The sequence below is a fragment of the Phacochoerus africanus genome, chromosome 4 (assembly GCF_016906955.1).
Source record: "Phacochoerus africanus isolate WHEZ1 chromosome 4, ROS_Pafr_v1, whole genome shotgun sequence".
Classification (NCBI taxonomy): domain Eukaryota; kingdom Metazoa; phylum Chordata; class Mammalia; order Artiodactyla; family Suidae; genus Phacochoerus; species Phacochoerus africanus.
Genome location: NC_062547.1, coordinates 839,493 through 860,463, shown reverse-complemented (window position 1 = coordinate 860,463; position 20,971 = coordinate 839,493). Strand labels below are relative to the sequence as shown.

The following is a 20,971-nucleotide window of genomic DNA, read 5'->3' as shown; positions in this document are numbered from 1 at the left end:
TCGGGGCGCGCCGTGGTGGACGCCAGGCGGGTCCAGGGGAGGAGGAGGGAACGTGCTTTCAGAGGGAAGGGGGGCCGGAGGGGCTGTGGCCACCGGAGGCCACCGAGGAGCTGGCGGTCCCGAGTCCGAGGCCTCCCAGGGGCTGGGCCGCTGCAGCCCTGGGTCGGGTCGGCTGGGCTATTGGGGGTGGGGGGCAGAGGCTTCCTTCGTCCCGCTGGGTGGTGGGTAGGGCCCTCCTGTGGGAGGTGCAGGGTTTGAGGCTGGTCGGGGGAGCTCTCCGTTGCGGGCCTGCCTCGCTCCAGCCTCAGCTGAGTCTCTTCCGTTCCACTGGGGCCCTGCGCCTGCAAGGAGCCCATCTGGGCTTGACGCCGGAGCCACCATGTGGAGGGAACGCCCTTCGTCTGCCTGGCGGGGTGGCCGTTCCTTCCCCTGCAGACACGTGCCGGGGGTCCAGGACAGCCTCTTCCAGGACAGCCTGTCGGGTCAGCTGCGGGCCGGGAAGCACCGCCACGGAGCTGCCCAGATCGCAGGGGGAGTCCGTGGTGGCTCCTGGTTGGGCTCGTGGCTGAGCCCTCAGAGCCCGGATCGCAGTCACAGCAGGTGGCTGTGGGGGCACAGACTGGTCGCTCCTCTGGGGCTGGTAGGTCTTGAGAGGCGCTCGGGACCACACAGTGACAGCAAAGGGCGCTGGACAGTCACTTGAAGCCACGTGGACAAGGAAGACTTAAGCGAAGGTAAACACAGGGGCCGTTGGAAAAGCTGGTGTTACTGTAACGGCGGCTGGAAACGACAGGCTTTGTTTCTGGTGTGATTTAAGAGACGTGCATTTGAAGAGGAAACCACACGTACCAGTTAGAAGCTGGTATCACTCTGCTTTGGCTCGTACATCCAAGTCTGGTTTTCTGCGTAGTTTTTTTTTTGTTTTTTGGTCTTTTTGCCATTTCTTGGGCCGCTCCCGTGGCATTTGGAGGTTCCCAGGCTAGGGGTCCAATCGGAGCTGTAGCCGCCAGCCTCCGCCAGAGCCACAGCAACTCGGGATCCGAGCCGCGTCTGCAACCTACACCACAGCTCACGGCCACTCCGGATCGTTAACCCACTGAGCAAGGGCAGGGATCGAACCCACAACCTCATGGTTCCTAGTCGGATTCGTTAACCGCTGCGCCACGACGGGAAGTCCCTGGTTTTCTGCATCATTTAAGAGACTAACGCTTTGTGGTCGTTTCTGTAAACAGTATGTAAAGGTGTAACTGTATGTAAAGGTGTAACTGAGACATCAGCAACCACGAGGGTAGAGACGGCGCTGTGAGGGGCAGAGCTGGTTTTTGTGCGTTGTTGAAGTTAAGCTGCTGTAGATCCAGAGCAGAGCATTGTAACGTCAGAAGGTTAAGTTTAATCCCCACCGTCACCACGAGGAAGGCAACTGAAGGATGTACCCAGATGAGGGCGAGCAAAGGGAATACAGGCTGCACTGCAAAGAATCACCTGAACGCCAAGAGGCAGGACTGTAGGAAACGAGGGGCGAGCTCCACGGAAGAGGGAACGCAGCGCAGTGATGGAGCTGCATCGCTCTGCGTCAGCGGTTGCAGTCGAGGTAACCGGTGAGATGCCCCAGTCCCGAGGCAGAGATTTTGCTGGAATGGGTAAGAGCACGCGATCCAGCTCTGCGCTGTCTGTGAGAAACACGCCTGAGACCCCCAAAGCAGAATCAAGTGGAAAGCGAAAGCATGCAAACCATTCTTCTACGCAAATTGTAACCAAAAGAAAGCAGGTTGGCTCTACTAATATCGGATGAAATAAACTCTAAATCTTAAAAATTTACAAGAGGAGTTCCCGTCATGGCTCAGCGGGTTAAGAACCTGACTGGTGGCGTTCCTTTCGTGGCTCAGTGGTAACGAACCCAACTAGTATCCATGAGGATGTGGGTTTGATCCCTGGCCTCGTTCAGTGGGTTCAGGACCCTGCGTTGCTGTGGCTGTGGTGTAGACCGGCAGCTGCAGCTCCCATGTGACCCCTGGGAGCCTCCACATGCCGCAGGTGCGGCCCTAGAAAGACAAAGGTTTAGAAGAAACTAAGGCCAGTTATTAAGACTTGGAATCACAAGCCAAAGCACTGCAATACGAGCTTCTAATACGTGTGGTTTCTTCTTTAAACACATATGTCTCTTAAGTCATACAGAAAACAAAAACCAGATTCAAGCCACTGTTACGGTAACACTGGCGTTTACAAGGGCCCCCGTCTTTCCCTCTGCTGAAGATGCAGTTGTGAACATGGGCGCACCTCGCGACGGGCGATCAAAACACATGCAGCAAAACTAACAAACCTCATTCCTTTTCCTCACTCTCGGTGCTCCGAAGGGCTTTGGGTCTACGAGCCCCTGTCCCCTTGTGAAGGTCGCAGCTCCTGTCGATTCAGATGCCGCCCTGGGGCCACCACCCCTTCACCGTGGGCTTCCCCAAAGCCCTCCTTCTTACGGATCGATCATCTGTTGGTTTACAGATAATTCACTGTCTTGTTTTCGATGGATGCCACTTTAAAATTTCTTTCTTTGGGGGCGTCCCTGGTGGCATAGTGGGTGAAGGACCTGGTGCGGTCCCTGCAGCAGCTTGGGTCACTGCTCTGGCGCGAGGTCCGTCCCTGGCCCACGTGCCTCGGGCGTGGCCAGAAACGTTTTTCATTCTTTTCTGTCCTAGTTTTTGTGTCTCTGGGAGAAGCTGGAAACCAGACATCCCTTTTAAGAAGCGTTTCAAGGCGACGTGTTGGTGTCTCGCTGTTACTCGCCACGTCGCGTCTTGTAGTGGCCCTCGGGGCCCATGTTGCCGAGGGGACTCTGGCGAGCCTGGCCCATGCCCTTGGGACACGAGTCTTTCATCTCCTTGTGCCTCCATTTCCCCACCTGTAAACCGGGGGAGCTGGTGGCACTCACTGCAGGGGGGTCGCCAGGGTGGACAGAGGTGCCCTGGCACACGGAGCACTCCCACGCGAGAGCGCTGGTCTGCCGCGAGTGACGCACGTGCTACAGGTACCGTGGGAATGCGTTTAGTTCTGCGAGAGGTACACGGACAGGTTCAAGGGACCCGTGTGCCCTGGGATGACGGCGGTTTGGGAGAGGCTGCGGTCCTACCCGTGGGTTGGCAAGGGCTTCCCTTGGGGTGGGGCCCGGCCGCAGCCCCCAGGAAACGGATGGGAGACACCGGGTGAGCCTGCGGCGGTGGAGCCCGGTGGTGACAGCGGAGGGGGCCCTCCTGCAGTGCGTCTGTAACCTCGTCAGCCCTTCGGACTGCCTCTGGCCCAGCCCCAGGGTGACCCGCCCTGGCCGGACCTCAGGGGGGTGTGGCGAAGGCCACCGAGAGCCCCCAGGCTGCGCCTTCCCCGAGGCGGAGAGCCCTGGCCCGTGGGGGCACAGGCGTCATGGATGTCAGTCCCCGCGGCTGCCAGTCCCCAGCTGGGCAGAGCGCAGGGGCGGGTCCTGTGACGTGGGAGGCCCAGGAAGGCCCTGCCCGCTCGGCTGCCTTGGCTGTGACCAGCACGGCCTTTGCCTCCTGGGTGGCAGTGGTGCCCTGCTCGTAGCTGCCCCGGAGGTCCTTTCTCTCCCTGACTGCAGTCAGGCTGGGGCCACGCGAATGGTCTTGGGCGGCCCATTTTCCTGCTGCTGCACCCAGGCCCTCCCGCAGACCCCGGGCAAGTGGTGTCCTCGTTCTGGATGGAGCCATGGGAAAGAAAGGCAGAAATCCCCTCCCTTGGTGGCCGGGGAAATGAGGTCACGTGTGAGGCAGGTGCCCACGACGAGTGCCTGAAGGAAAATCACCACCGAGGGGCGGGCAGCACAGGCGGGCCTGGCACCCTGGCATCCAGTACTGTGTGCTGCCTGGCTCCACGCACCCCGTGGGCTCGACCAATCTTTCTGCTTCTATGAACCACCTTTTTTTTTTGTTTAAATAACGGTGAGGGCGTTTCCAAGCCTGCGTGAACTGACTCGGTCAGTACGCCCCGCGCCCAAAACTGACCCTGGGTGCCTCCTTGCCCCACCCTGTCTGGTCCCCCAGCAGGTCCTGGGCAGCCCTGCCCACCAAAAAGGGGAGGGCCCGGGGCGCCCTCAGAGGGAAGAGACAGGGACCTCGAGGTGCACGAGATGCTCAGCTTTATTTGCAAGAGCGGGACTGGGGCAGTAGAGGGTGTGCCGTGGGGACCCCGCCCTGGCCCACCCCTCGGTCGCCATAGCCTCAGCCCGGGTCCAGACCTGGGCAGCCAGCCGGCCGGCTGCAGCTCCCTGGAGGCCACCAGCCTTCCCTGGACATGCCTCAGCCTGCGTGGCTGCAGGAGGTAGCCAGTGGGAATCCATGCCCCCCGGGGCTGTGGGGGCGCACAGGCCTGCGGTGGGAGCACATGGCAGTGGGTGTCCAGTTATCTCCCCGGGGCGGAGGGTGTGAGGCTGGACAGAGTGGGTGCGCGTGTTTCAGATGGGGGTTGGGCTCCGAGGGCCAGACAGGTGGCCAAAAGAGGCGGGAGGGGCTGAGGGCGGGGCCCCCGCCTGAGGACCCCCCCAAGCAGACCCTCACTGCGCGGTCACCCGCCGGGCCTGGGTTTCACTGGGGCAGGCGCAGAGTGGGCTCCGGAGGTGCCCGTGGTTGGGCGGGGCGTGTTCTGGTGCCAGATGAGGAGGCCGTGTGGGGCGGGGCAGAGCGTCAGACAGTCGCGGCCCCTAGAGCAGGAGGACTGCTGTCCGCGGGAGCCTGGGGGGAGGGGCTGCAGGCCGGGCCGCAGCTGCACTCGTCCACCTGGGTGTAGGTGTGCTGGATGGCCGTCCCGTCGGGACACTGCATGGTCACCACCTCCTGGTGGGTCCTGGTCTCCTGGCAGCAGGTGCAGCGGCACTGCACGGCCTGGGCCTCCAAGGAGAACCTACAGGTGCACAGCCCTCAGGACCTGCCCGTCCAGCCCCAGCCGCCCGGCTCCTGGTTTCTCTGGGGTCTGGAGACAGCGGCCCATGCCCGTCCTCTGGGCACACAGGGCTCTCTGGACTGGACAGGAGGTGCTCTGGGTCACTTTGAACCCCGACCCTCCGCAGCCTGACCCCTTCTGTCCCGCGAACCGGCTCCTCAGACGTCCTGTCCCTGCAGAACCCTGCTCGGGGAAGCTGCCCGGGCCCCCTGGCCAGGCTGGGGGGTTGGGGTCTGCCTGCAGCTCCGCCCTCACAGTCTGGTCCACAGAAGGCCCCGATTCTGCTGGCCCTGGGCCGCAGGAGGACACCCCTGACCTTTGGGTGGTCGCCGTGGTGCCCAGGGTGGTGTGGCCCAGCCCAGCTCTCCCAGGCCTGACTCTGGGGCCGGGAGGCCCAGGCTTTGTGCCTGGAGAAGAGGGCCCCAGCGCGCGTGTTGGGGAGGGGGGCGGGGGTACCGGCCAGGGACAGGGCCACGTGGCACCCGGGGTGGGAGGGCGCAGGCCTTTCACCTGGGCACTTCCGGTTCCGGACAGAAGCCCTCGCAGAAGGAGACGTTGACAGCGGCCTGGGTGGTGCAGCCGCGGTGCCGCAGGACCATGGTGTTCACGCGGACCTGGCAGGAGTCTGAGCAGAGGAAGGGCTCAGGGCGGGGCTCGGGGGGCGGGGCATCCTGGGGGCGTGTCCGTGGGCGGAGACTGGGCGGGGCGCAGGGGCAGGAAGGCGGCCTTACCCACTTCCTCACAGGAGTAGCAGCAGCCCTTTTTCCGGAGGATGCCCTGGGGAGGGGGTCAGAGGGAAAGCTGAACCGGTGGGGCCTCGGCCGGCCGGCCGGGTGTGCGCAGGGGTGGGGGCCTCCCCGGTGGGCGAGTCTGGGCTCCGGGGTGGGCGGGGCCTCCGGGGTGGGTGGGGGTGGGCGGGGCCTCCGGGGCGGGGCGTGCGGCCGAGCTGGCCGGTCCCCAGACACACACCCTGCAGCTGGGCACGTCCGGACAGACGGTGGGTGTGGGCGTCAGCACAGGGAGCCCTTTCTTGACCTGGCAGCGGTACTCCGTGCAGTTGTCCACGAGGCTGTGGAGCCATGTCTCGTTGAGCTGAAATCACAAGGGGAGAGTGGAGGCCAGGTTGGGGGTCATGGGGTCGGCGGAGGAGCTGAAGGGGAGGGTTTGTTACCTGGACCAGCTGGCCATCCGGCGAGATGCAAGCCGTCTGCACGCAGTCCCCACAGCACTTGCCCTCCACGCTGGAGTACTCGAAGCCCTGGGGGAGGGGGATGGTCGCGTGCCCACCCTGGCTCCCCAGCCCTCCTGCTGTCCCACCTGCAGGCCAGGGGCCCAGGGCCTCCTTAGCAGCCCCTGTCCTCTGTGGGGCTAAGTCTCTGCCTCCCCCACCCCCGTGTCCCTCTTAGCCTCACCCCTGCTTCCAGCACCTTCTCTACTTCTGCCCTCCTGTCCCTTGCCCAGGGCCCCCTCCACCATCCTCCTGCTTCTCTCCCTTTGGGAAGAATCAAGAACCCCAGGGCGCTGAGCTAGAGGCCCTTCCTGGGGCCCAGGGGGTGATGGCTGGGGGCTGGCGGGGCCGGGGTCCGCTCAGGAGGGCGGCCCCACCTGGGGGCAGGCGGTGCTGCAGCTGTTCTTCTCACACTGCACGGTCGGGTCCTGGGTGTCCGTGGACAGGCAGGTGCACGTGTGGCAGGGAATGACCGCTGGGAAGGTGGCTCCGACCTGCGGCAGACAGGGTCAGGGGTGACACTGAGGGGGCACAGAGCAGGCCCCTCTCCGTGTCTTGAGGCTCACAGGGCGGTCTCTTTCTTTTCCCTGTGGAATTAAGGCTGTGCCGCCTGGCTGAGCACAGACCGGGGCAGGTGGGGACCCAGGCTGGCAGGGCCGGGAGGGCGTGGTCCCCCCCCCCCCGCCCCGGCCCATGCCCCCCGTCCCGCGCTCTTGCCGGGAGAGCCTGAGGCGAAGCTCCCAGAGGCGGCTGGCGCAGGGCCCGCGGCTTCCCAGGTTCTGGCCAGGGGCCCCGGAAGGGCCCAGAGCCTTGCCTCACCTGCTGCTGTGGCCGGAGGGCCTGGGCAGGGCCGGACGCATGGAGACAACGAGGGGCCCCAGGCGCCCTTCGGCCCCACCCTCCACCCACCCTGAGCTCCCGCGCTGAGCCTCACCCCGTAGACGGTGCCGTTGTAGGTGCACAGCCAGGGCTCTGGAAGGAAAGGGCGGGTGAGGAGCTGAGTGGGCGGCGGGAGAAAGGGCCAGGACCCCCCGGCCCCTCCCCAGAGACTCACCGCAGCGGAATGTGGGGCAGCAGCCGCCCGCTCCCAGGGCCTGGACCAGCTTCTCTCCCGGCCGACATGTGGGTGGGCTCTGGGGGCACGTGCTCGCATTGCAGACTGCAGGAGAGTCGGGGGGCTTTCTGGGGTGCCCCTGCCCCCCCCCCCAGTTGTCCTGGGTCATAGTAGCACCTCACCACGCTGGGCCGCAGAGGTCATTCCCCTGGGAGCCGGTGGCTCTTCTGGGTTCCCACACCTCGTCACCTCCCTGCTCCTCCCCCAGGCCCTGAAGGGACTGGAGCAGACCAGGGGTCGCCAGCCTCATTTGTAGGTGGAAAAAGGAAGGGCTGAGAGGCCTCCCCACCTAGTGGTCCAGCCACCAACAAGCCGGGCCCCTGCAGCGCTCCTCTGCCCCGCGGGCCCTGCCAGCCGGGTGGCCTGTGCCAACACCACCCTCTGCTGTCCACGCCACCCCCAGCCCAGTGGGGTGCAGGCCTCACCACACAGAGTCTCCAGGCAGCACGGCTCGTTGGCCAGGGGCCTGGTCACAGCCACGAAGCCGGCCTGGCCGCATTCCGGGGGCCTGTCCTGGGCCTTGCACTGAACAGGAGAGCACCGCACAGACGTGGAGCCCGGGTCACACACGCAGGCCTGGCAGTTGCTGACCCACTGATCTCCAGGCTGGAAGAGAACAGGTCAGGGTTCCCCAGGGCTCCTGGGTGGTGCCCTGGCTTCTGGGGCTGGTCCAGCGGCAGGTCAGGCCCCAAGCCTCAGCCCTCTGCCGCCCCACCCGGGGCAGCGGCGGGCCACGGTGCACCTCACACCCGGGTGCCCCCACCAGCTCCCCTGGCAGAGCCCGGGGCCGCAGAACACTCACGTATTTGGGAAGCCCGTCTGGTCCCACGCAGGCTGGCAGGCAAGAACAGGAAACAGGCTCACTGGGAGTGCTGGGCTTGGGGCCACCCCCAACTGGGCCTCTCCTTCCTGGTGGGGACAAGCCCCCGGGAACTCGAGGGGTCACAAAGGAGGGGCTCAGCTGGGCTCAAGGCCACATGGCGCTGCAGGCGGGACTAGGTGGGAGCAGCCCAGGCGGGACCGGCCCAGGCGGGGACCAGCCCAGGTGAGGATCAGCCCAGGCCAGAGCTCCCTGCCCTGTGGCCCTGCCCCTCCCACGTAGGGGCCCGGCTTACGGCACTCCTTGGGCACGCAGATGTCCGTGTGGGAGTTGAACAGGATGTGGCCGTCGGGACAGAAGCAGCCCTCCGCCAGCCCCGTGCTCTCTGGGCTCTCGCTCCTGCAAGATGAGGGGGGCGTCTGAAGAGGAGGGCGGGGAGGGGGGGCTTGGGGGAGGCCTGGGGTCGTCCCAGGGTTGGGGTGGGGGAGGGGCACCCCCCAATCTTGGGCTGTGGGTCCTCTCCTGGCTCCCCCCAGACCCTTCAGGTCCGCCCAGGAGGCCCTCTGTCCCCGGCGTCCCCACCGTGCTCACCTGGAGTTACAGGATTTGGGCTGCAGAGGGCCGCACGGCTTATACACCTTGGTGGGCGGGCAGGTGAGCTCTAGGGGCACACAGACAGGTGTCAGCTGGGCCAAGGAGGCCAGGGCCCCCAGCCGCCGCCCTCGACTCACCACACAGCCCGCTGGTGGCATGGCGCCAGTCCAGGCACACGCCCCGGGCGCGGCAGAGCGCCGCGTAGGCCTCCAGGCTCTGGCAGGGCACCTCGGGCTGGCCGGGCTGGCAGCTGTCACTGACACAGGTGCTGAAGAACAGGCTGGGCGGGATGAGGTGATGGCACTTGGCGAAGACTCTGTGGGCAGGGTGGTCAGAGGCTGGAGCAGAGGCCCTGGTGGGGTGGCCACCCAGGACCGCCAGCCCACGCAGAGGACTCACTGGGTCAGCAAGAGCTGGCAGAGAGGTGCGGGGGTGCACGGGGTGGTGGAGGGCAGGCTGGGCACCGGGGATCGGGGGCTGGCAGTGGGGGGCAGGCCGGTTGGCGCCCAGCAGCCCTCCTCGCTGCTCTCGGGGACCAGCCAGTCCCTGGCCATGTCCCAGCAGGTGGGGGCCAGGGTGCCGTCGGGCTTGCGGCAGTCATCACTGCGGTCATTGGTGCAGGTGCCTGGGGAGGGCGGGCGGGCCACTGCTGGACGGGCTGCCAGGCCACCGCTCCCTGTCCCCCCACCTCCACGGCAGCCACTCGGCTCTGAGACACGGTCTCCCGAGGCAGCTCTGGCCTGGGCGGGGGTGGGGGGGGGGCGGTCAGGCGGACATGGGGGAGGCTGCCCCGAGGAGGATCGGCTGTGTGCCCCACAGCCCTGGTGCCCGGCCCTTTGCTCTCCCTGCTGGCGTCCGGCAGGTCCCTGCTCACCGCACTGGCCCTCGGTGTTGTAGCTGAAGCGGCTGTAGGACAGCCGCACCTGGAAGACCCGTCCGTTGAAGGTGATGCTCGCGCCGACGGAGGGGATACTGATGCCCATCTCGGTGGCCCCCGTCGTGGTCACGGTCACGCTGTCCTTGCTGAAGCCCTGCCTTACCCGCCTTTGGTTGAACAGGATCTGGGGGCGGGACCAGGGCCGAGGGCAGAGGGCCGGCCTTCGGGGTCCTGCCTCCCAGGCGCTGGGGCCCCGCCTCGGCATCCTTCCCAAAGCATAGATGCCCCCCAGGGCCTGGGGTCCTAGTCGGCGCATTTGGGTCCCGGGTGCCCCCCCCCCACGGCCTATCCCTGCCCTCCAGTCACCGTGCTTGGGCCCTCTGGACCGGGGCTCTGGGCCTCCCTGACCAGGTCGGGACAGGCGGGCGCCCGCTTGGCTGCCCACACTCACCAGGCTCTCCTGCTGCCCGCTGGCCCCTCTGGTGGTGGTGAGGATGATCTCCACGGCCTCGTAGCGGACGCTGAGGGCGCGGGGGCAGCTGGCGTCGACCTGGCAGTAGCGGTTGTGCATGAGGATGCTGAGGTTGCCATAGCGAGGCCGGATCTCCTGCACGAGGACGTGGGTGCAGTTGTCCCGGAAAGAATAGGCAGTGCCGTCGAAGGTCTCATAGTGGGCGTCGCCCCAGCCGCTGCAGGAACCTGCGGGGCACGGACAGGCCCTCACCCAGTGCCACCCGAGCTGCCCCCCGCCCCCACCGGGTCGCTCAGCCTCCTGGGCCTTAGCCCCCGCCTTTTGGAAGTGGGCGTGGCAGGTCCACCCAGAGCCTGTGAATGTGACCTCTGGCAGGAAGAGGATCTTTGCAGCTGCGGCTGAGACAAGGGTCACGAGGTGGCCCTCCGGGATCGCCAGGGTGGCCCTACACCCGGTGCAGGCGTCTTTCTAGGGGACAGAAGGGAGGGAAGAGGCCACAGGACGACTGGCGCAGAGGCTGCGGGGGACCGGGCCACAGCCCAGGAGCACCAGGGGCAGAGCTGGAAGGGGCAGGCGGGGCCCTCCCCGGGGCCTCCGCAGCGAGCCCGTCCTGCCCACACCCCGGCCCCCGGCTTCTGGTCTCTAGGACTGGGACAGTCACTTTCCGGTTTGGAACCCCCCAGTCTGCGGTCTTCTGTTTCGGCCGCCCCAGGACCCTGACCGCGGGCTGCGAGAACGGCTCGCCCTCCTGGGGCCCTGCGGCGCTCGCGCGGGAGTCCTGGCGCAGCCCTGGGGGAAGGCGGCTCCAGGCCCTTCGGGGTCCCGTCCTCCGCAGTCTCGGGAGCCCCCGAGTTCCCGTCAAACCGCAAAGCCTGGCGGGGTGAGCGCTGCGACCGGGGCACGCGGCTCTCACATTCACACTCGTAGTTGTAGTCGCAGGGCTGCTCCGCGCTCTGCACTTTGACGGGCAGGCGCCCGTTCACGCAGGTGATGTTGGCCGTCGGCTTTGGCCCCAGCAGGACGACGTGGTTGTCGCCCTCACACTGGGCCACCGTGCAGTCCTCCAGGATCCAGGACTCGTTCACCTGGGAGAGGCCAGCGTCCCGTTCACCAACGGGGCTGGCCAGGCCTTCCTGCCACCACACCCTGGTCGATCTGGTGCTGGCCCGGCCCAGGCCCCACAGGGCTTTGTCCAGCTGGTGTTGCCCGTGGAGTGGTCACCGAGGGGCTGGGGGGGGATCCCACCCGGTGGAGGCAGGAAGGAGGGGGGCGCACCTGTCGTGGAGGGGTCGTGCGATCGCAGCCAGGGGTCCGGGTGGTGAGGGGAGCGGGGGGCGAGGACTCGGGGGGTGCGGAGGTGGGGCAGGTGCCCTGGAGGCGGTCGATGTCACAGTGCTCGTTGCAGACAGCTAAGAACGGGCAGCCCGCGCCGTCGGTCTTGTTGTACACGACGTCGCCTACAAAGCCAGAGACACGCGGGTCAGCCGGGCAGGGGGCCAGGAGGGCAAACCAGCTCAGGGCAAGGACCCGGGCCCCGGGACACTGCCCGCCGGAATCCAGTGTCGGGGCTGGGCGTGGAGGAGGGGCCGGGCTGCTCACGCACCGGGCCGGAAGAACTCTCCGTAGGCGCGGCAGAGGCAGGAGGGCGTAGTGGGGCCAGGCGATCCGGGGGAGATGGTGGGCACGGAGAAGGGGGTCAGGCTGCTGGCAGTCTCCGGAGAAGACGAGGGCACAGTGCCTGGGGAGGCAGGATGGGTCCGCAGGGAGGGGGTCGATAGCAAACTTGTGGGCGATACACTGGGCAAGCCTGGTTTGAGGGTCGTGGACAGGGACCCTGGGAAAGTGGAGGGAATGAGAACAGCAAATGTCCGGGTGGTCCCAGTAGACAGGGGACCTGTCACACTGCTGAGGGTGGTGACACTCCGTGTGGTGCCAGGGGAGGGGGGACCTGTCACAGTGGTGGGAGTCGTGACACTCTGGGTGGTCCCTGGGGAGGGGGCACCTGTCACACTGGTGGGAGTGGTGACCCCGTGAGTGGTCGCGGTGGAGGAGACACTGGTCACACTGGTGGGTGTCGTGACACTCTGGGTGGTCGCACTGGAGGGGGCACCTGTCACAACGGTGGAGGTGGAGACTGTCTCAGTGGTTCCTGAGGAGGGGACACCTGTCACACTGGTGGGAGTCGTGACACTCTGGGTGGTCGCCGTGGAGGGGACACCTGTCACAGTGGTGGGAGTCGTGACACTCTGGGGGGTCACCGTGGAAGGGACAACTGTCACACTGGTGGGAGTCGTGACACTCTGGGTGGTTGCCGTGGAGGGGACACCTGTCACACTGGTGAGGGTCGTGACACTCTGGGTGGTCGCCGTGGAGGGGGCACCTGTCACACCGGTGGGGGTGGTGACACCCTGGGGGGTCGCCGTGGAGGGGGCACCTGTCACACCGGTGGGGGTGGTGACACTCTGGGTGGTCCCTGGGGAGGCAGAGCCTGTCACAGGGGAAGGGGTAGAGAACCCCTGAGGGGTGCCGGGGGAGGGGACACCTGTCACAGCGGTAGAGGTGGTGACCCTCTGGGTGGTCCCGGAAAAGGGGGCACCTGTCACAACGGTGGAGGTGGAGACTGTCTCAATGGATCCTGAGGAGGGGACACCTGTCACAGTGGTGGGAGTCGTGACACTCTGAGTGGTCGCAGTGGAGGGGACACCTGTCACAGAGGTGGGAGTCGTGACACTCGGAGTTGTCGCCGTGGAGGGGGCACCTGGCACACCGGTGGGGGTGAAGACCGACTCAGTGGTCCCTGGGGAGGGGGCACCTGTCACAGTGGTGGGGGTGGTGACCCCGTGGGTGGTCCCTGGGGAGGAGGAGCCTGTCACAGGGGAAGGGGTGGAGACCCTCTGGGTGGTGCCAGCGGAGGGGGGGCCCGTCACAGCGGTGGGGGATAACACCCCAGGGGTTGTGTGTGTTTGGGAGGTCAGCAGAGGGGCCGACGGGGGGACACTGGTCGAAGCGGGCTTGGTGCTCGTGGCCAGGGCCTCCGAGGAGGTGGGGCTGGTGGGGCTCGTGGCGGAGGTGGAGGTCCCCGGCCGCGTCGTCGTGGAGCCGGTGAGGGTGGTGGGGCTGTGGGCAGACAGCGTGGGGGAGGAGAGGCCGGGGCTGGCCGTGCTGGGACAGTGCCGCACGTCGTCACAGCAGAGCAATCGAATATTGTAGTTGAAGCACATTGGGAAGTCCCCAGTTTGGTCCTCGTTCCTGCAGATGAGGCCGTCCTGCAGGCTGCAGCTGAGCACCTGCCCGACCTGGTCGATGCTCACTTCGGGGTAGCTCTCTGCCCGGCACTCGATCTTCTGGGGCTCGGGGCATATGTTGCCACCGGCCGCCCTGATGTTGTCGTAGGTTTCCACGTCTCCGCCCCCGACCCCCGAGGTGGGGAAGTCCACGTCGAACCATTCCGTCCACTGGCACTTGGGCTGACAACGCGTCGGGCCCTGGCTGGTCCCGTGAGTCGGGAGGGTTGCCGTGGCCGTGCCTGGGCTGGCGGGCTCTGTGGAGGCTGCAGAGGACGGGAGCTCCGCCGTGGCAGACGTCGGGGCGGAGCCCGTGGGGCTGGGGCTGGAGGCCGTCACTCGCGCCGTCACGCCCGTGGAAAGGGCGGGCCCCGGCGTGGCGGAGCCGGTGGCCGCTGTGCTCCCGGACAGTGTTCCGGCTGTTGCGACGGGTGTCCCGGCCGTGGTGGCCGCGCTGGGGGCCGAAGAGGCAGTGGTCGAGGTGGTGGTGCCGGGGCTGGGGGCGGAGGTGGTGGTCGAGGAGGTGAGCGGGGAGGTGGGCGTCCCACAGTGGCCGTAGCTGCAGCACAGCACGCGGATTCTGTAGTTGAAGCACATCTCGAACCGGCCGTCCTGCTCCTCGTTCCTGCAGATGAGGCCGAAGCTGGCGTCGCAGTGCACTCGCTGACCCAGCTCCTCCAGCGTCCGGTTGGGGAAGTTTTTAGCCTGGCACTCGATGTCCTGGGGCCGCTGGCAGATGGCCCCGCCGGCCGCCTGGATATTGGCATAGGTCTCGAAGTCCCCCCCGGAGGCGCCCGGCAGCGGGTAGCTCTGGTCCAGCCAGTCCGTCCAGGCACAGCGAGGCTGGCAGGCCGTGGGCCCGGGCGTGGGGGTGGAGACCGACTCGGTGGTCCGTGGGGAGGAGGGACCTGTCACACTGGTGGGGGTGGTGACACTCTGGGTGGTCCCTGGGGAGGCAGAGCCTGTCACAGGGGAAGGGGTAGAGACCCCCTGGGTGGTGCCGGGGGAGGGGGCACCTGTCACAGCGGTAGAGGTGGTGACCCTCTGGGTGGTCCCGGAAAAGGGGGCACCTGTCACAACGGTGGAGGTGGAGACTGTCTCAGTGGTTCCTGAGGAGGGGACACCTGTCACAGTGGTGGGAGTCGTGACACCCTGGGTGGTCGCCGTGGAGGGGACACCTGTCACAGTGGTGGGAGTCGTGACACTCGAAGTTGTCGCAGTGGACGGGACACCTGTCACAGTGGTGGGAGTCGTAACACTCTGAGTGGTCGCCGTGGAGGGGACACCTGTCACAGTGGTGGCAGTCGTGACACCCTGGGGGGTCGCCGTGGAGGGGACCGCTGTCACAGTGGTGGGAGTCGTGACACCCTGGGTGGTCGCCGTGGAGGGGACACCTGTCACAGTGGTGGGGGTGGTGACAATCTGGGTGGTCGCCGTGGAGGGGGCACCTGTCACACCGGTGGGAGTCGTGACACTCTGAGTTGTCGCAGTGGACGGGAAACCTGTCACAGTGGTGGGAGTCGTGACACTCGGAGTTGTCGCAGTGGACGGGACACCTGTCACAGTGGTGGGAGTCGTGACACTCTGAGTGGTCGCAGTGGAGGGGACACCTGTCACAGTGGTGGGAGTCGTGACACTCGGAGTTGTCGCAGTGGACGGGACACCTGTCACAGTGGTGGGAGTCGTGACACTCTGAGTGGTCGCCGTGGAGGGGACACCTGTCACAGTGGTGGGAATCGAAACACTCGGAGTTGTCGCAGTGGAGGGGACACCTGTCACAGTGGTGGGAGTCGTGACACTCTGAGTGGTCGCAGTGGAGGGGACACCTGTCACAGTGGTGGGAGTCGTGACACCCTGGGTGGTTGCCGTGGAGGGGGCACCTGTCACAGTGGTGGGAGTCGTGACACTCTGAGTGGTCGCCGTGGAGGGGACACCTGTCACAGTGGTGGGAGTCGTGACACTCGGAGTGGTCGCCGTGGAGGGGACACCTGTCACAGTGGTGGGAGTTGTGACACTCGGAGTTGTCGCAGTGGACGGGACACCTGTCACAGTGGTGGGGGTGGTGACCCCGTGGGTGGTCCCTGGGGAGGAGGAGCCTGTCACAGGGGAAGGGGTGGAGACCCTCTGGGTGGTGCCAGCGGAGGGGGGGCCCGTCACAGCGGTGGGGGATAACACCCCAGGGGTTGTGTGTGTTTGGGAGGTCAGCAGAGGGGCCGACGGGGGGACACTGGTCGAAGCGGGTTTGGTGCTCGTGGCCAGGGCCTCCGAGGAGGTGGAGCTGGTGGGGCTCGTGGCGGAGGTGGAGGTCCCCGGCCGCGTCGTCGTGGAGCCGGTGAGGGTGGTGGGGCTGTGGGCAGACAGCGTGGGGGAGGATTGGCCGGGGCTGGCCGTGCTGGGACAGTGCCGCACGTCGTCACAGCAGAGCACGCGGATCCTGTAGTTGAAGCACATCTTGAACAGGCCCTCCTGGTCCTCGTTCCTGCAGATGAGGCCGTCCTGCAGGCTGCAGCTGAGCACCTGCCCGACCTGGTCGATGCTCACGTCGGGGTAGCTCTCTGCCCGGCACTCGATCTCCCGGGGCTCGGGGCATATGTTGCCACCGGCCGCCCTGATGTTGTCGTAGGTTTCCACGTCTCCGCCCCCGACCCCCGAGGTGGGGAAGTCCACGTCGAACCATTCCGTCCACTGGCACTTGGGCTGACAACGCGTCGGGCCCTGGCTGATCCCGTGAGTCGGGAGGGTTGCCGTGGCCGTGCCTGGGCTGGCGGGCTCTGTGGAGGCTGCAGAGGACGGGAGCTCCGCCGTGGCAGACGTCGGGGCGGAGCCCGTGGGGCTGGGGCTGGAGGCCGTCACTCGCGCCGTCACGCCCGTGGAAAGGGCGGGCCCCGGCGTGGCGGAGCCGGTGGCCGCTGTGCTCCCGGACAGTGTTCCGGCTGTTGCGACGGGTGTCCCGGCCGTGGTGGCCGCGCTGGGGGCCGAAGAGGCAGTGGTCGAGGTGGTGGTGCCGGGGCTGGGGGCGGAGGTGGTGGTCGAGGAGGTGAGCGGGGAGGTGGGCGTCCCACAGTGGCCGTAGCTGCAGCACAGCACGCGGATTCTGTAGTTGAAGCACATCTCGAACCGGCCGTCCTGCTCCTCGTTCCTGCAGATGAGGCCGAAGCTGGCGTCGCAGTGCACTCGCTGACCCAGCTCCTCCAGCGTCCGGTTGGGGAAGTTTTTAGCCTGGCACTCGATGTCCTGGGGCCGCTGGCAGATGGCCCCGCCGGCCGCCTGGATATTGGCATAGGTCTCGAAGTCCCCCCCGGAGGCGCCCGGCAGCGGGTAGCTCTGGTCCAGCCAGTCCGTCCAGGCACAGCGAGGCTGGCAGGCCATGGGCCCGGGCGTGGGGGTGGAGACCGACTCGGTGGTCCGTGGGGAGGAGGGACCTGTCACACTGGTGGGGGTGGTGACACTCTGGGTGGTCCCTGGGGAGGCAGAGCCTGTCACAGGGGAAGGGGTAGAGACCCCCTGGGTGGTGCCGGGGGAGGGGGCACCTGTCACAGCGGTAGAGGTGGTGACCCTCTGGGTGGTCCCGGAAAAGGGGGCACCTGTCACAACGGTGGAGGTGGAGACTGTCTCAGTGGTTCCTGAGGAGGGGACACCTGTCACAGTGGTGGGAGTCGTGACACCCTGGGTGGTCGCCGTGGAGGGGACACCTGTCACAGTGGTGGGAGTCGTGACACTCGGAGTTGTCGCAGTGGACGGGACACCTGTCACAGTGGTGGGAGTCGTAACACTCTGAGTGGTCGCCGTGGAGGGGACACCTGTCACAGTGGTGGCAGTCGTGACACCCTGGGGGGTCGCCGTGGAGGGGACCGCTGTCACAGTGGTGGGAGTCGTGACACCCTGGGTGGTCGCCGTGGAGGGGACACCTGTCACAGTGGTGGGGGTGGTGACAATCTGGGTGGTCGCCGTGGAGGGGGCACCTGTCACACCGGTGGGAGTCGTGACACTCTGAGTTGTCGCAGTGGACGGGAAACCTGTCACAGTGGTGGGAGTCGTGACACTCGGAGTTGTCGCAGTGGACGGGACACCTGTCACAGTGGTGGGAGTCGTGACACTCTGAGTGGTCGCAGTGGAGGGGACACCTGTCACAGTGGTGGGAGTCGTGACAGTCTGAGTGCTCGCAGTGGAGGGGACACCTGTCACAGTGGTGGGAGTCGTGACAGTCTGAGTGGTCGCAGTGGAGGGGACACCTGTCACAGTGGTGGGAGTCGTGACACTCGGAGTTGTCGCAGTGGACGGGACACCTGTCACAGTGGTGGGAGTCGTGACACTCTGAGTGGTCGCCGTGGAGGGGACACCTGTCACAGTGGTGGGAATCGAAACACTCGGAGTTGTCGCAGTGGAGGGGACACCTGTCACAGTGGTGGGAGTCGTGACACTCTGAGTGGTCGCAGTGGAGGGGACACCTGTCACAGTGGTGGGAGTCGTGACACCCTGGGTGGTTGCCGTGGAGGGGACACCTGTCACAGTGGTGGGAGTCGTGACACCCTGGGGTGTCACAGTGGAGGGGACACCTGTCACAGTGGTGGGAGTCGTGACACTCTGAGTGGTGGCAGTGGAGGGGACACCTGTCACAGTGGTGGGAGTCGTGACACCCTGGGTGGTCGCCGAGGAGGGAGCAACTGTCACAGTGGTGGGAGTCGTGACACCCTGGGTGGTCGCAGTGGACGGGACAGCTGTCACAGTGGTGGGAGTCGTGACACTCGGAGTTGTCGCCGTGGACGGGACACCTGTCACAGTGGTGGGAGTCGTGACACTCTGAGTGGTCGCAGTGGAGGGGACACCTGTCACAGTGGTGGGAGTCGTGACACTCTGGGTGGTCGCCGTGGAGGGGACACCTGTCACAGTGCTGGGAGTCGTGACACTCTGAGTGGTCGCAGTGGAGGGGACACCTGTCACAGTGGTGGGAGTCGTGACAGTCTGAGTTGTCGCAGTGGACGGGACACCTGTCACAGTGGTGGGAGTCGTGACACTCGGAGTTGTCGCCGTGGACGGGACACCTGTCACAGTGGTGGGAGTCGTGACACTCTGAGTGGTCGCCGTGGAGGGGACACCTGTCACAGTGGTGGGAATCGAAACACTCGGAGTTGTCGCAGTGGAGGGGACACCTGTCACAGTGGTGGGAGTCGTGACACTCTGAGTGGTCGCCGTGGAGGGGGCACCTGTCACAGTGGTAGGAGTCGTGACACTCGGAGTGGTCGCCGTGGAGGGGACACCTGTCACAGTGGTGGGAGTCGTGACACTCGGAGTTGTCGCAGTGGTCAGGACACCTGTCACAGTGGTGGGGGTGGTGACCCCGTGGGTGGTCCCTGGGGAGGAGGAGCCTGTCACAGGGGAAGGGGTGGAGACCCTCTGGGTGGTGCCAGCGGAGGGGGGGCCCGTCACAGCGGTGGGGGATAACACCCCAGGGGTTGTGTGTGTTTGGGAGGTCAGCAGAGGGGCCGACGGGGGGACACTGGTCGAAGCGGGTTTGGTGCTCGTGGCCAGGGCCTCCGAGGAGGTGGAGCTGGTGGGGCTCGTGGCGGAGGTGGAGGTCCCCGGCCGCGTCGTCGTGGAGCCGGTGAGGGTGGTGGGGCTGTGGGCAGACAGCGTGGGGGAGGATTGGCCGGGGCTGGCCGTGCTGGGACAGTGCCGCACGTCGTCACAGCAGAGCACGCGGATCCTGTAGTTGAAGCACATCTTGAACAGGCCCTCCTGGTCCTCGTTCCTGCAGATGAGGCCGTCCTGCAGGCTGCAGCTGAGCACCTGCCCGACCTGGTCGATGCTCACGTCGGGGTAGCTCTCTGCCCGGCACTCGATCTCCCGGGGCTCGGGGCATATGTTGCCACCGGCCGCCCTGATGTTGTCGTAGGTTTCCACGTCTCCGCCCCCGACCCCCGAGGTGGGGAAGTCCACGTCGAACCATTCCGTCCACTGGCACTTGGGCTGACAACGCGTCGGGCCCTGGCTGATCCCGTGAGTCGGGAGGGTTGCCGTGGCCGTGCCTGGGCTGGCGGGCTCTGTGGAGGCTGCAGAGGACGGGAGCTCCGCCGTGGCAGACGTCGGGGCGGAGCCCGTGGGGCTGGGGCTGGAGGCCGTCACTCGCGCCGTCACGCCCGTGGAAAGGGCGGGCCCCGGCGTGGCGGAGCCGGTGGCCGCTGTGCTCCCGGACAGTGTTCCGGCTGTTGCGACGGGTGTCCCGGCCGTGGTGGCCGCGCTGGGGGCCGAAGAGGCAGTGGTCGAGGTGGTGGTGCCGGGGCTGGGGGCGGAGGTGGTGGTCGAGGAGGTGAGCGGGGAGGTGGGCGTCCCACAGTGGCCGTAGCTGCAGCACAGCACGCGGATTCTGTAGTTGAAGCACATCTCGAACCGGCCGTCCTGCTCCTCGTTCCTGCAGATGAGGCCGAAGCTGGCGTCGCAGTGCACTCGCTGACCCAGCTCCTCCAGCGTCCGGTTGGGGAAGTTTTTAGCCTGGCACTCGATGTCCTGGGGCCGCTGGCAGATGGCCCCGCCGGCCGCCTGGATATTGGCATAGGTCTCGAAGTCCCCCCCGGAGGCGCCCGGCAGCGGGTAGCTCTGGTCCAGCCAGTCCGTCCAGGCACAGCGAGGCTGGCAGGCCATGGGCCCGGGCGTGGGGGTGGAGACCGACTCGGTGGTCCGTGGGGAGGAGGGACCTGTCACACTGGTGGGGGTGGTGACACTCTGGGTGGTCCCTGGGGAGGCAGAGCCTGTCACAGGGGAAGGGGTAGAGACCCCCTGGGTGGTGCCGGGGGAGGGGGCACCTGTCACAGCGGTAGAGGTGGTGACCCTCTGGGTGGTCCCGGAAAAGGGGGCACCTGTCACAACGGTGGAGGTGGAGACTGTCTCAGTGGTTCCTGAGGAGGGGACACCTGTCACAGTGGTGGGAGTCGTGACACCCTGGGTGGTCGCCGTGGAGGGGACACCTGTCACAGTGGTGGGAGTCGTGACACTCGGAGTTGTCGCAGTGGACGGGACACCTGTCACAGTGGTGGGAGTCGTAACACTCTGAGTGGTCGCCGTGGAGGGGACACCTGTCACAGTGGTGGCAGTCGTGACACCCTGGGGGGTCGCCGTGGAGGGGAACGCTGTCACAGTGGTGGGAGTCGTGACACCCTGGGTGGTCGCCGTGGAGGGGACACCTGTCACAGTGGTGGGGGGTGGTGACAATCTGGGTGGTCGCCGTGGAGGGGGCACCTGTCACACCGGTGGGAGTCGTGACACTCTGAGTTGTCGCAGTGGACGGGAAACCTGTCACAGTGGTGGGAGTCGTGACACTCGGAGTTGTCGCAGTGGACGGGACACCTGTCACAGTGGTGGGAGTCGTGACACTCTGAGTGGTCGCAGTGGAGGGGACACCTGTCACAGTGGTGGGAGTCGTGACAGTCTGAGTGCTCGCAGTGGAGGGGACACCTGTCACAGTGGTGGGAGTCGTGACAGTCTGAGTGGTCGCAGTGGAGGGGACACCTGTCACAGTGGTGGGAGTCGTGACACTCGGAGTTGTCGCAGTGGACGGGACACCTGTCACAGTGGTGGGAGTCGTGACACTCTGAGTGGTCGCCGTGGAGGGGACACCTGTCACAGTGGTGGGATTCGAAACACTCGGAG

At 66.4% G+C, this 20,971-nt stretch overlaps 1 protein-coding gene across 1 annotated transcript in view; it reads right to left on the bottom strand.

The window, feature by feature from the left end:
- Positions 1-4,121: 4,121 nt before the first annotated feature.
- MUC5B (mucin 5B, oligomeric mucus/gel-forming) overlaps positions 4,122-20,971 on the bottom strand; it is a 40,511-nt gene continuing 23,661 nt past the window's right edge. Inside the window, exons 35-53 of the mRNA XM_047774061.1 lie at positions 11,647-20,560; positions 11,319-11,500; positions 10,957-11,128; positions 10,023-10,270; positions 9,569-9,755; positions 9,094-9,319; positions 8,832-9,010; positions 8,692-8,761; positions 8,396-8,499; positions 8,083-8,114; positions 7,706-7,886; positions 7,221-7,325; positions 7,101-7,138; positions 6,544-6,660; positions 6,110-6,196; positions 5,908-6,030; positions 5,670-5,715; positions 5,449-5,563; positions 4,122-4,899 (exon numbers count right to left, since the gene is read on the bottom strand). Of these exons, the coding sequence (XP_047630017.1) occupies positions 4,683-4,899; positions 5,449-5,563; positions 5,670-5,715; positions 5,908-6,030; positions 6,110-6,196; positions 6,544-6,660; positions 7,101-7,138; positions 7,221-7,325; positions 7,706-7,886; positions 8,083-8,114; positions 8,396-8,499; positions 8,692-8,761; positions 8,832-9,010; positions 9,094-9,319; positions 9,569-9,755; positions 10,023-10,270; positions 10,957-11,128; positions 11,319-11,500; positions 11,647-20,560 (11,343 nt within the window). The 3' untranslated portion in view covers positions 4,122-4,682. The remainder of the gene's footprint in view (positions 4,900-5,448; positions 5,564-5,669; positions 5,716-5,907; positions 6,031-6,109; positions 6,197-6,543; positions 6,661-7,100; positions 7,139-7,220; positions 7,326-7,705; positions 7,887-8,082; positions 8,115-8,395; positions 8,500-8,691; positions 8,762-8,831; positions 9,011-9,093; positions 9,320-9,568; positions 9,756-10,022; positions 10,271-10,956; positions 11,129-11,318; positions 11,501-11,646; positions 20,561-20,971) is intronic.